The 12,302-nt window shown below is 60.8% G+C and overlaps 1 protein-coding gene across 1 annotated transcript; it reads left to right on the plus strand.

Annotated features, from left to right (window-relative positions):
- The first annotated feature begins 228 nt into the window (after window positions 1-228).
- UNC93B1 (unc-93 homolog B1, TLR signaling regulator) lies at window positions 229-10,560 on the plus strand. The gene is made up of 11 exons (XM_053899385.1): window positions 229-407; window positions 610-751; window positions 1,250-1,403; window positions 3,683-3,844; window positions 4,049-4,181; window positions 4,515-4,608; window positions 5,163-5,287; window positions 6,092-6,274; window positions 6,742-7,015; window positions 8,919-9,037; window positions 9,781-10,560. The coding sequence occupies exons 1-11, from the start codon at window positions 312-314 to the stop codon at window positions 10,120-10,122; spliced, it is 1,824 nt and encodes a 607-aa protein (XP_053755360.1). The 5' UTR covers window positions 229-311; the 3' UTR covers window positions 10,123-10,560.
- The last annotated feature ends 1,742 nt before the right edge of the window (window positions 10,561-12,302 follow it).

A 12,302-nucleotide genomic window follows, 5' to 3' on the forward strand; every position in this document is an offset into this window, starting at 1 on the left:
CAGAGAAGTGGAGTTGACTCCCAAAGCTACCAAGCCAGGAAGTGGCTGAGCGAAGAGTCCAACTTGCTCCTCGCGTCTCCGAGGCCAGGTCCCGGCGGCCCGGGGACACCGGCCCCGCCCCTCCGCCCCGCCCCCGCCCCGCCCCCGCGTTCGCGGACACCTTAGGCCCCGCCCCTCGCGAGCCGGCGACCCGCGGGGCGGGGCGGGGGCGGGGGCGGGGCGGGGGCGGGGCCCGCCGCCTGGAGGAAGTGTCCCGCCCGCCGCCCGTGCACCCCAGGCGGCCGCCGTCAGTGCTCCCTCGGGGTCCGGCCATGGAGGCGGTGCCGCCGCTCTACCGCGTGGCGGGGGCCGCGGGGCCGCAGGGCGACGAGGACCGGCTCGGGGTCCCCGACGGGCCGGGGGCTCCGGTGAGCGGGGACGGGTCTGTGAGAGGGGGGGTGCGAGGACCGGGAGCGCGGGGGGGGGGGGGTGTCTCCCCGGCGTGGGGGAGGGGGGGAGGCGCCGCCCCCGGGTCGGGCCGTGGCAGCGGGTCCCGGGAGTGGGGCGGTGCGATGCGACCCCCGGGGCCCCCAGCCCGGGTGCGACGTGCACGCCGTGCGTGCCCCGCAGCTGGACGAGCTGGTGGGCGCGTACCCCAACTACAACGAGGAGGAGGAGGAGCGCCGCTACTACCGCCGCAAGCGCCTCGGCGTGCTCAAGAACGTGCTGGCGGCCAGCGCGGGCGGCATGCTCACCTACGCCGTCTACCTGGGTAGGCGGCCCGCAGCGCCAGACCCCGCGGCTTCCCCGCGGCCTCCCTTCCCAGCCCCGGTCAGGGAAAGAGAAACCTTAGGGGCCGGTTGGCTTCCCTTCCTCTTTCACTTCCTCCCCTGCCGCGCTCGCAGCTGCCGCAGCTGTGGCCTCACCACATGGAGGTGGGGTCAGGTGCAGTGTTCTGGATTCCCAGGCAGCACCTTCGGGAGCGCGTGGCCAGGGTCTGGGCGCCCTGGGCGGGTCTGCCGCCTTCCAGATCTGGAGCGCTGGACGTGTGTATGGGGGAAGGGGGGGGGGGGGTGCGGGGAGGGTCTGGATTCAAGTGGCCGACGCTGCCACGGGCTGTCAGGACGCTTGGCCCAGCCTGGGCATCCCTCTCGGTCCTCATGGGCGTTGGAATCCGGGACTGGCGCTCCCTCCAAGCTCGCGCGCCGGCCTCTGTTCCGTTGCGGCGGGAGTTAGGCTGCCCCCTCTGTGCCCGCCCCCTGCCCCCCAGGCCTCCTGCAGATGCAGCTGATCCTGCACTACGATGAGACCTACCGCGAGGTGAAGTATGGCAACATGGGGCTGCCCGACATCGACAGCAAGATGCTGATGGGCATCAACGTGACGCCCATCGCCGCTTTGCTCTACACACCTGTGCTTATCAGGTGCGTTGCTGCTGTCCCCAACAGGGCTGGACTGTCAGTCAGATACTGAAGGGTGCAAGGGCTCTTGGCCCATGGGGTCTCCCCCTGCCCCTGCCCCGGTGTTCTTGGGGGTGGGGAGCTGGGGAGGCGCCTTGCCTACCTGGAGGGGTGAGAGAGAGGGGAGGACCCAGGTTTAGGGAAGGGAGCAGGAACTTGACCCCAGGGCACATTTCCCACAACCGAAATCCACTCCTGCCCCTTCCCTCACCTTGCCTGTGCCCCACATGGCATTGTCTTTGTGCCCTCCTCCGTGGTTTGGAGCTACAGGGACCTTTCCAAGACCAGGGCTGTGGAATCTCTGGAGAGGATCTGATCAGCCCTAACACCCAGGCAACCAAGCCCGGCCTGATCAGCCCCATGGCCGATATTGAGGGAAGACATGGCCCGGCAGGAGCCCCAGACGATCTACCCTGGACCTGAGCCTTGGAAGCATCTGGTCCAGCCTTCTGGCCAGTGCAAAACCCCCCTCCACATGCACCCTCCCCACCAGGAGGCGGGTCTCCGCTCAGATGAGACCCAGAGACTAGCAGACCAATTAGATGGGTTTTAGTTCCTCTATCTTAAAACAAACAAACAAACAAACAAACAAAAACAAAAAACCCCAAACCCCAAACTCCTTTAACATCATCGTACAAAGACCATTAGGATCCTAACTGAAATCAGAAAAAAGAAAACCCTCCCAAGCCCTCCAGTAAATCAGCTGACTTTGTTGTCCCAGCAGCATGCAGGGATAAACGTTTACGTCCTTGTCACAAGAGCGTGTGCCGAATTCACGTTTGCTTGCTTTCTTTTCACTGCACGTGGCCTTCTCCTCAGTTTTCACATTGAGGAGTCTGTGACAGTAGAATCTTCTGCAGAGATGGGGGCACCCAACCGTGGCTCAGAGTTGGACATTCAGCCCCTCTCCTTTTGTTTTTTTTTTTTTTTTGCATATTCACTTTATGCTTGTAGCTCTTTCCTTCTTAAAATTAAAAAAAAAATTCTACAATAAATTTCTAGCGGTACCTTTAGCAGATCAGAGAAAGACTATGGCTCTGAAAACATACCACTGTTGCTAATAACAGCTAAGTCTTTATTTCCCATGTGCTGGGCCCTTTCTGAGCGTTACCTCATTCCCTAGGATCCCAGGGAGATCTAAGAGACGAGGAGAAAATGAGACATTCAACGGCTTGCCCAGGTCCCACCGGTAGCACCTGGCAGTCGGAAAGTTTGACTCCCTCGCCCTAAGCTTGCCCCTTGCCCAAACTATCAGGCTGATTTCCTAGAGGGCTGTGCCCATTTGCATGACCTTGGGCTGTGCGCATCATTTTTTTAAACCACAGCCTCACCAGCAATGAGTGCTGATATTTTTACTTTTTGCTCATTTACTCCATCAAAATGTGACTTGCCCCCCCCCCCCCCCATAGATCAGAGTGGGCTGCCTGTCTATTGTTTATATGGCAAAATAAGGATAATAAAAGAACTGGGGCCCTGTAATAGAGAAAGTAATTGTGATCAGAAAATCAGAGTCATTTGGCTTTGAGCTTCCTGGAAGCCAAAGCAAGGAAAGGAACTAATGAGCGCAAATAACTCAAAAACACCCCAAAGCTCCTGGCAGTGGTTTTTAGCCTGACTAGCCTCCGTGCCCTGAGCGGGCCCTTATCCGGTCAGTGGTCAACCACCTTTAAGCCCAGTGTGGCATTTTCTCAGAGTCAGCAAGCCTGTTGTCCTAGAAGCCAGTGAGGACGGAGCTTCCCAAATGACCACAGTGGACGGCAAGAGCGATGGGCAGGGAGGAAGGGATGTTGGTCCTGCCAGGACCTCTCTCTGGTCCTAAGTTTCCTCGACCCAGGTTGACTTGCGTCCCTGGGCCCCGAAGCCACAGCACGTGAGCTTGGATGGAGAAGGGGGATTCGCGAGCCAGCCCGGAACACAAATGAGGGCTGGATGTGCACGCAGGCCACTGACCGGTGACACCGCCCCTTCTCCCCCCATCCTTGCAGTGGCCACGAGAAGCCTGTGGTTTGGGCTCTGTGCTCCCCCTTAAGCTGTGGAAACTGATTGTGGGGACCTGGGACTGAGACCACCAGCAAGTCCCTGTCTCTGCTACTCTTAGAGCCCCTGACTCCAAGGCCAGGGATTACTCCCTGTCTCGCACCGCCTGGTTGGCGAGCCGGCACCCGGGCCTGTGGCCCCTCTGGTCTCAGGCCCCAGTGGTCTGGGCAGGCTCGCGGTGCCAGCATCCCTCCTACTGCCCGCAGGTTTTTTGGCACCAAGTGGATGATGTTCCTGGCTGTGGGCATCTATGCCCTCTTTGTCTCCACCAACTACTGGGAACGCTACTACACACTCGTGCCCTCAGCTGTGGCCTTGGGCATGGCCATTGTGCCTCTTTGGGCCTCCATGGGCAACTACATCACCAGGTGAGCCTGGGGGGCCGCAGGGCGGGAGGCTGGAGACCTGGCTGTGTCTCTGCCGCACTGCCAACCTCAGCTGGCGGAGCTCGCTCTGCCTTTCGGGTCTCAGTTTCCCCGTCCGTGAGACGCAGCCCGTAGCCCTGCGTGCAGGAAGCAGAGGCACCGGGTAGAGGTTGGACTGGGGGAAGCTTTCTCTCCTTTGTGGTCCAGGATGGCTCAGAAGTACTACGAGTACTCGCATTATAAGGAGCAGGATGATCAGGGCCCCCAGAAGCGCCCGCCGCGGGGCTCCCACGCGCCATACCTCCTGGTCTTCCAAGCGATCTTCTATAGCTTCTTCCATGTGAGTCAGCTCCACGTTGGCGCCATGCGGGGAGGGTGTTGCAAGCCCAGGACCCACACGTTGGAGCCCATCCCACAGTCTTCTCAACCCTCCAGTCCCACTGCCCTTTCTTGAGCCACCCTCTGCTTACCGACCTCTGGTGACCGACCTCCTCCTCTCCTTGTCGAGGAGAAAGTCCTCCTGCGCTGGGCACTCCCTCCTGCCACCAGGCCGCCCCCAGAGCCGGGGGGGAGGGCTCCTCTTCGGCCAAGGCTGTGCCCAGACCCCTTTCAGATCATGCCTGTGCCCCGTGCCTGCTTCTGAGCCCAGCCCAAGCTGCCCTCCTGCCCACAGCTGAGCTTCGCCTGTGCCCAGCTGCCCATGATCTACTTCCTGAACCACTACCTGTATGACCTGAACCACACACTCTACAACGTGCAGAGCTGCGGTTAGTCTGCATGGGGTGGGACCCCCAGGCCTGTTCACCTCCCCCATTGAGTCATCCAGCAGACACGGGGCTCTTGAGAGTGCCCAGAGAGGATGCCCTTGCCCACAGGTCCAGGGCTGAGAGCCTGGTGGCCCACACCTCTTACGGGCAAGGCAAAGGACCCTGCAGGAGTATGCAGTCAGGACATCTGACCCAGCCTGGTGGGGACAGGGTGCATCAGGGAAGGCTGCCCGGAGGAGATGCCATCTGGGCTGAGCCACAGATATCCTCAGAGCTCAATCACTGCAGGGTGAATGCATGCAGTTGGGGGATGGACTGGTCCGCACCTCCAGCCTCCAGGCACTAGGGCAGGAAGGGGGGCTAGGTGTTCCTCTCCTTGTGGCCCCTCCAGCCCCAGTGGCCCTCTCCTCCAAGCTGCTCCCCAAATGAACCTTGCCTTTGCAAGCACTGTCCTCACCCACCACCTCTGACTCTCCCCTGCACCCTCCCTCCTTGCTCCATTTCTTTGTGGTTGACTTGACAGTGTGCTCTACGCCCTGTGTCCCACTCTTCAGGTACTAACAGCCAGGGCATCCTCAGTGGCTTCAACAAGACAGTTCTGAAGACGTTACCACGGAGCCGAAACCTCATTGTGGTGGAGAGCGTGCTCATGGCAGTGGCCTTCCTGGCCATGCTGCTGGTGCGGCCTTGGATGGGGTGGCGGCGGAGTCAATAAAGTCTGGGGACTGAGGCGGGGAGAAACGGGTGCCATCTGGGCGCGTTGCTGGCAGGCAGCCCGGGCAATGTCCTGGTCTGAGGTGGGAGCCGGGTCTGAATCCTGGGGAGGAAGCCTGAACCTAGGAGCCAGGCTAGAGGTTTTGGGAATGAACCTGGAGTTGGAATCCCAGAGAACGAGGAAAGGGGGACCAAGCCTGGTCTGGGGTGGAGCTGGAGACGGGGTCCTAGAGGACTGGGCTGGAGGCAGAACCCGAGAGGTAGGACTAAGGTGCAGGGGGCGTGGCTTGGGCGTGGCTTCTTCCTGGAGGCGGGGCTGGGAAACAAGGCCGAGGTCTATGGGTGAAGCTGGGGGCAGGACCCGAGGCTGAGAGGCTGGGCTGAGGTCTGTAGGTCTGTGGGTGTGTCTAGGGGCGGGGCCCTGGGCTGGGAGGCGGGGCCGAGGTCTACCGGGGAGCCTGCGGGCGGGGCCAAAGGCTGGGGGGTGGAGCTTAGGTCTGCGGGTGTGCCTAGGGGCGGGGCCCGGGGGCTGGGAGGCGGGATTAAAGTCTGTGGTGAGTCTAAGGGCAGGGCCCAGGGTTGAGAAGCAGGGTTGAAATCTATGGGTGTGTTTAGGGGCGGAGCCCGGAGGTGAGGCCAAGGTCTGTGGATGTGCCTGGGGGCGGGGCATGGGGCTAGGAGGCGGGGCTGAGGTCTGTGGGTGTGTCTAGGGGCCGGGCCTGAGGCCTGAGTGCCTGGCAGCCCGCCCCCTCAGTCCGCGGGTCCGCAGGTTCTGGGCCTGTGCGGCGCCGCCTACCGGCCCACTGAGGAGATCGACCTGCGCAGCGTGGGCTGGGGTAACATCTTCCAGCTGCCCTTCAAGCACGTGCGCGACTTCCGCCTGCGGCACCTCGTGCCCTTCTTTATCTACAGCGGCTTCGAGGTCCTCTTTGCCTGCACCGGTCTCACCCTGGTAAGTAACCCCCTGCATAGCGTTGTCAGATAATATACAGAACTTCAGGTTAAATTTGTATTTCGGCTAAAGGTTTTGAATACATGTATAAGTATGCACAGGTGCGTCCCAGACACCCCCCTTCCTTTCTTCCCTCCCTTCCGCCATTCCCCCACTGCCTTAGGCATGTTATTTTAACCTCTATCTGTGAAGTGATTCTAATAACCATGCTTGCTCCCAGAGCTGTTACATGGTTGAGACAGAATAACGCCCATAAAGTGTATAGTTCCATGCGGGGTACAGCCTTGGTATCTGAGGACATTGTTCAAGCCTTCTCCCCTGTCTGTGCCTTCAGAAGCTCCCCATGAACTTCCCAGGAGTTAGCCCTGACTTGGTCCAGAGGGGACAGGGTGTGGCCTGAAGACCTCAGGTAGGGAGGGCCAGAGCCTGGGCCAGCTGACCTCTGACACTCACTCCTGTCCCCCCAGGGCTATGGTGTGTGCTCCGTGGGGCTGGAACGCCTGGCCCACCTCCTCGTGGCTTATAGCCTGGGCGCCTCCGCTGCCTCGCTCCTAGGCCTGCTGGGACTGTGGCTGCCGCGCCCGGTGCCCCTGGTGGCTGGGGCTGGAGTGCACCTGCTGCTCACTCTCAGCCTCTTCTTCTGGGCCCCCACACCTCGGGTCCTGCGACACATTTGGATCCTCTACGTAGCGGCTGTCCTCTGGGGTGTGGGCAGTGCCCTGAATAAGACTGGGCTCAGCAGTGAGTATAGCCATGGGCACTGGGATGGCTGGGCAGGGGACCCTGTGACTACCTCGGGGTGGTTGGGGAGGAACACAGAGATCCCAGGGACAGACATGGGGTCCCATGGATACACTAGGGGTCTGTTATGGTGGAGGTGGGCGAGCATCCCTGTGGACACTCCCAGGAGTGGGAGGAAGTTCCATGGGCTGCAGGGACAGATGAGGAGGGCTGTGGATGCACCAGGGGCAGGTATGGGAGTTGCACGCCATGGACATCCTGTCGACACCCCAGGGTGGGCTTGGGGCCCTGTGGCCACTGGGGGTGGGGGCGGTTAGCGTGAGATCTTGTGGCTACACGGAGTAGGTACAGGGCTCTGTGGGCACCTCTGAGCGACAGTGTGGAAAACCACACTTGGGATACTTTGCTTTCCAACCAGAGGACAGGGCCCACCCTGACTGGGAGCAGATTGCCAGTCCGTGCTCTAGGGTGCCTGGGAAGCAGCAGGTGGCCCTGTACGTGCTCCAGGGTGCAGGCGCACACATGACCTTTTTATGGAGAAGAGCTGGGAGCAGGCATGAAGCCCCAACGCCGGTCTGCAGAGTAGCAGAGTCCGGGCCCTGAGTCTGGGCTGCTGGGGTGGGGGCCCCGGGGAGTGGAACTCTGTTGGCAGAAAAGTGGGGGTGGGTGGGTCAGAGTTCAGCTGTGTGATGCTCGCTGCCCGCAGGTGGGCATATGCCCGCGACACGCAGTCAGTACACACAGGTGCGGGGGGGACAGGGTGTGGCCTGAAGACCTCAGGTGCAGTTATTTGGATCTTTCACATCAGCATCTGCTGTGATGGGCCAGTGCTGTTAACAGTTTTGAACATCACCCTGGGGCCGTGATGTGGTGGAGGTCATGCCTGCTGTGGGCAGGGCGGGGGCTGGCTCAGGTGACCCCTGCACCCGCCATCAGACAGTCAGGTATCCGCATCTGTCATAGGGCATGGAGCCCCGCATTCTGGGCCACACTCTCTTGGCTGTTGCTCTGAGGCCGCCAGATCTGGGCAGCATCCGGTGTTGGTACCAGGTCTGGATTAGGACCTGGTCCTGGAATCCCCTTCTGCCTGCCCAGTTCTGCTTCCTGCCTCCTCCTTGTGAACCCTGGGGGGGGGGGGGGCTCCCTGTCCCTCCACAGTAGCCCTGGGAGGAGCGGTCACGCTGCAAGGCCTTAGGGCAGGGAAGTTAATGTCCTGAGTGGCAGGTGAGGGTACGATTTGCTAGGTGCTCTGTGGGCGCTCTCACATTAAAACCTCAGAACACGACATATAATATGCATCATCTCATTTACATTTGGGAAAACTGGCCATGGGGAGTTAACTTACGCTGAGACTACCCCATAGAGCCAACATTTGAATCCTCGTCTCTGTACTAAGTCTCTCCACTTCACAGTCCTGAGTCTCCTGACTCCCTGTCCGGTGGCCTTTGTTCCCAGCCCAGGGGAAGTTCAAACCTCCCCGTTTCAGGTTTGATTTGCAGAAAGCTTGTTGCTGCAAGCGGTTTGCCCTCCCTGAGCCCAGGGTGAGGAGAAACAGCCTCCAAAGGCCTGGCGTTATGCACCTGGGGTCCGAGAGATGACAGGATATGACGGCATATAGAGTTTTCCGCTTTTGAGACCACACATGTGCTCCAGAGTGAGGCCCACACTGTACCCCCTGCAAAGTTCACCTGTTCCTGCGTCTGCTCAGCTCCCCAGGCAGCGTAGTAACGGGGCTTCCACCAGGGGGCAGGCCAGGACCGGCTCAAAGGGCTTTCCAGGAGCTCCAAGGCCAAGGGCTGACACCAACCGAGTGCTGGCTCTGAGGGGGTCACAAGTGGGAGATCAGCCATTCTGGTCCCTGTTGACCCCTCTCCCCTTCCTGCCCTGTCCTGCCCACCTGCAGCACTCTTGGGAATCCTCTACGAGGACAAAGAAAGGCAAGACTTCGTCTTCACCATCTACCACTGGTGGCAGGCAGTGGCCATCTTCACAGTGTACCTGGGCTCAAGCCTGCCCATGAAGGTGAGCCTGAGCGTGGTAGGAGGAGGGTCTCTGGGGGCGTTAGGACCCCTCATGCCAGCACCCAGGCAGATACTTTCTGAGTGCCCACCCTAGCCTCACAGCCCCCCAAAAGGCACTACTCCCCAAGGGCCGGGTCAAGCCCACTCCAAACCCAGGACCCGCTTACTGCCTCACCTCCCATGGGCCTCAGTTTACCTGTCTCTGAAGGGGTTCACAGTTTCTCTTTCCTTGGGTGTTCATGCCAGACACCTGCGGGCAGTTTGATGATCTGTTCACAGGACGTCAGCTCTGAGCTGGGCGGGGAGGGTCTTCCCTTCATTGGCCTGCGGGGAGCCGGGTTCCTCGTGCTCTGCTCCCACCTACTGGTGGGTCAGTTTAGCAGGTCTAGACCCAACATTTGAAAAAATGAAATAGAAGACATGAGAGCAGGATGTGCTGCTTATATGTGTGTATGGACTGTTATGATGGGGAACTACGTTTGGCTGTGGGCTACAGCCAGAAACGTCTGAGAGGCATTTCTTACAAGGGTGCCTGCGCTAAGGGACACAGGAGTCTAAGCCCCAGGGAGGGGCAGAGCTGGGGTCTGAGCCTCGCCCGCGGCAGGGTGCTCAGGAAGCTAAGGTGGCTTGGCAGCTGTGCAGTGAGATGCGGGACGCGAGCGCGCCTGTCCCGCGAGGGGCTAAGCGGGGAAGGCGCGGGGGCGGTGACCCGCGGGTCCCCAGCATCCCTCTTCGTGCGCACAGGCTAAGCTGGCCGTGCTGCTGCTGACGCTGGTGGCGGCCGCGGCCTCGTACCTGTGGATGGAGCAGAAGCTGCGGCGGGGTGTGGTCCCGCGTCAGCCCCGCATCCCGCGGCCCCAGCACAAGGTGCGCGGCTACCGGTACCTGGAGGAGGACAACTCGGACGAGAGCGACGCGGAGGGCGAGCGCGGCGGCGGAGGCGGCAGTGGCGGCGGCCCGGGGGACGGCGTGGAGGAGGAGGCGCCGCCCGCGGGTCCCCGGCCTGGCCCGGAGCCGGCCGGCCTCTGCCGCCGGCCCTGCCCCTACGAACAGGCCCTGGGAGGCGACGGGCCCGAGGAGCAGTGAGGGGCCCAGCCTGCTCGCCGGCCTCGGTTTACCGCGTCTCAGGTCGGGGCCCCCGTGACTTCGCCTCCTTCAGGAAGGACCTTGGCCCCCAGCCGCGTGTTCGGGAACGGCCGTCCGGAGCCCCCGGGCCACCTGCAGCGGGGGCCCGTCCCGCAGCCCCTCTTGGACGAGACGGAGCTTTGAGACCCCTGGGTTGGAGAGACCGACGGCACAGCCGACCCCCCCACCTCCGGGGCCGCCCTCCACGACCCCTCCCCGGGCCCCAGAAGGGGCGGGGTCCTCCTGCCGCCACCGCCCCCAGTCCCGCCCCAGCTCCGCTCTCGGCTGCGGGGCTCCGCCCAGTGCACCGCGCGCTTTGCACATCATACCCCCGTGGTCTGTGAAGAGACACGACTTTTTATAGAAAATGAGAAATAAAGAGGTTTTGTATTGTCCTGACCGGGAAGTCTCGAGCTGCGGGGGTAAGGAGGGCGCCCGGGACGGGTGCCCGGCTGACCCTCCTGGGGCAAGATCTCCGACCCCTTGACCCCCGCCGAGGGGGCGGGCCCCCTAATCCCCGCCCATCCGCCCGGCCTCCCTCCTGGAAGCCCCGCCCCTCCCCACACCCACCTGTTTTTCCAGGTCCCACCGTGTCCACCCGGGAGAGACAAGCGCCCGGTTGGCCTGCGGGGACCGCGGCAGAGAGTGTGACGGGGCTGCCGGTCCCTCGTGGGTCTAGAGGGCGCGACAGACTCCGAAGGTCCAACTCCCACCGCCCCTCCTGCAGTCTCCATAAACATCTCCAGCCCTCCCGCCCGTCCTCATCCTTTTTCTGTCTATTGGGGTGTTTCTGCCTGCAGCTCCCCCAAGGGACTCCTTTGGGAGCCAGGTCCACTTCTGAGCCGTGTCAAGGTCGCCCCTGCTGGTCTGGGCAGGGAGAATGGTTGTCTGAGCCCCGGTGAACTTGGCCACTGGCCTGCTGTAGCCTCAGCGGCCGGGCCCATGAGAGCCACAGACCCCCTACAGCCTGAGGGCGCCCCTTTCTCCACGACCCCCATGGGAGGGACTGAGACCCCACTGGAAAGGGCTTTGAACGCCTGGGTGAGGACAGCTAAGGGGGCCACATGAGGGTCATAAAGCCCGGGTTGCACCCCAACAGATCCTCTGCTGTGGCTGCACCATTCCTCACCCCCCACATTCCCTCTACCCCCTGAAGGCCAAGGCCAGACCGTGTCCACACCCACTTCAGCCTCAGTTCTCTTAGACACCCCACGCCCACCACCATAAACCACGCCTCCACTCTCTTCTCTCTGGCCTCGCTCGAGTTTGCATCTAGCAACCTCTAGGGGGCCTTGGAGCCAGGCTCTGTGACCTCAGGCAAGGGCCTGACCCATCTGAGCCGCAGAGTCCTTGGTAAAGTCAGCGTCGGTAAACAAGGAGACGTGTTTGAAACCCCTCAGCACAGTGGCTCCGTAGGAAACTCACAAGGATGCAGAGAATATCTTACATTTTCTAAATTTTGGAGGGAAGCAGCAATCCTGCGTACCTTTCCACCCCAAGCGAACTAATAGATCCACGTGGCTCCCAGCTTCAACATTAGATCACGGCACATTCCCTTCACGTTGTATCTCTGAGACGTTGGGTTTCCTGTGGTTTTGGGGATAAGAAGGGAAAGTCACCACCATGGACCAGGAAGTGAGGCTGGGGGGCGTCCAGTCTGATTTCAAGGTGTGAGAAGCCGGCCAGTGCACACAGCCGATTAGTAAGTAGTGGTAGTTTTTTTTTTTTTTTAATGTTTATTTTTGAGAGAGAGAGAGAGAGGCAGAGTGCGAGTGGGGGAGGGGCAGAGAGAGGGGGAGACTCCAGGCTCTGAGCTGTCAGCACAGAGCCTGACGTGGGGCTCCAACTCACGAACGCAAGGCAAGATCATGACCTGAGCTGAAGTCAGATGCTTAACCAGCTGAGCCACCCAGGTGCCCCAAGTAGTGGTAGTTATTGAAGAATGAGATAAAAGTATGGTTTTCTCTTCCTATTTATGCATATTCTATTTCCTAAATGACCACTAAGTTGTTAGGACATAAATTTGTATTAAGTTATTTGGACCTAAAATAATTGGTAAATAGACATTAGATGTTAGATATTTCTTTTGACCTGGGAGCGCTGTGGAAAATGACCGAGGCACCAAGGGTGCCAGGAACCGA

Source organism: Panthera pardus, unplaced genomic scaffold (genome assembly GCF_024362965.1).
Source record: "Panthera pardus isolate Hobbes unplaced genomic scaffold, ASM2436296v1 HiC_scaffold_12, whole genome shotgun sequence".
NCBI classification, from domain to species: Eukaryota; Metazoa; Chordata; class Mammalia; order Carnivora; family Felidae; genus Panthera; species Panthera pardus.

Excerpts from the sequence above, each read along its gene's own strand:
- UNC93B1 (XM_053899385.1), top strand. The coding sequence starts at position 312 with ATGGAGGCGGTGCCGCCGCTCTACCGCGTGGCGGGGGCCGCGGGGCCG. Across the intron at positions 4,609-5,162 it reads CTACAACGTGCAGAGCTGCG|GTACTAACAGCCAGGGCATC; the intron begins GTTAGTCTGCAT and ends CCCACTCTTCAG. Across the intron at positions 7,016-8,918 it reads GAATAAGACTGGGCTCAGCA|CACTCTTGGGAATCCTCTAC; the intron begins GTGAGTATAGCC and ends GCCCACCTGCAG.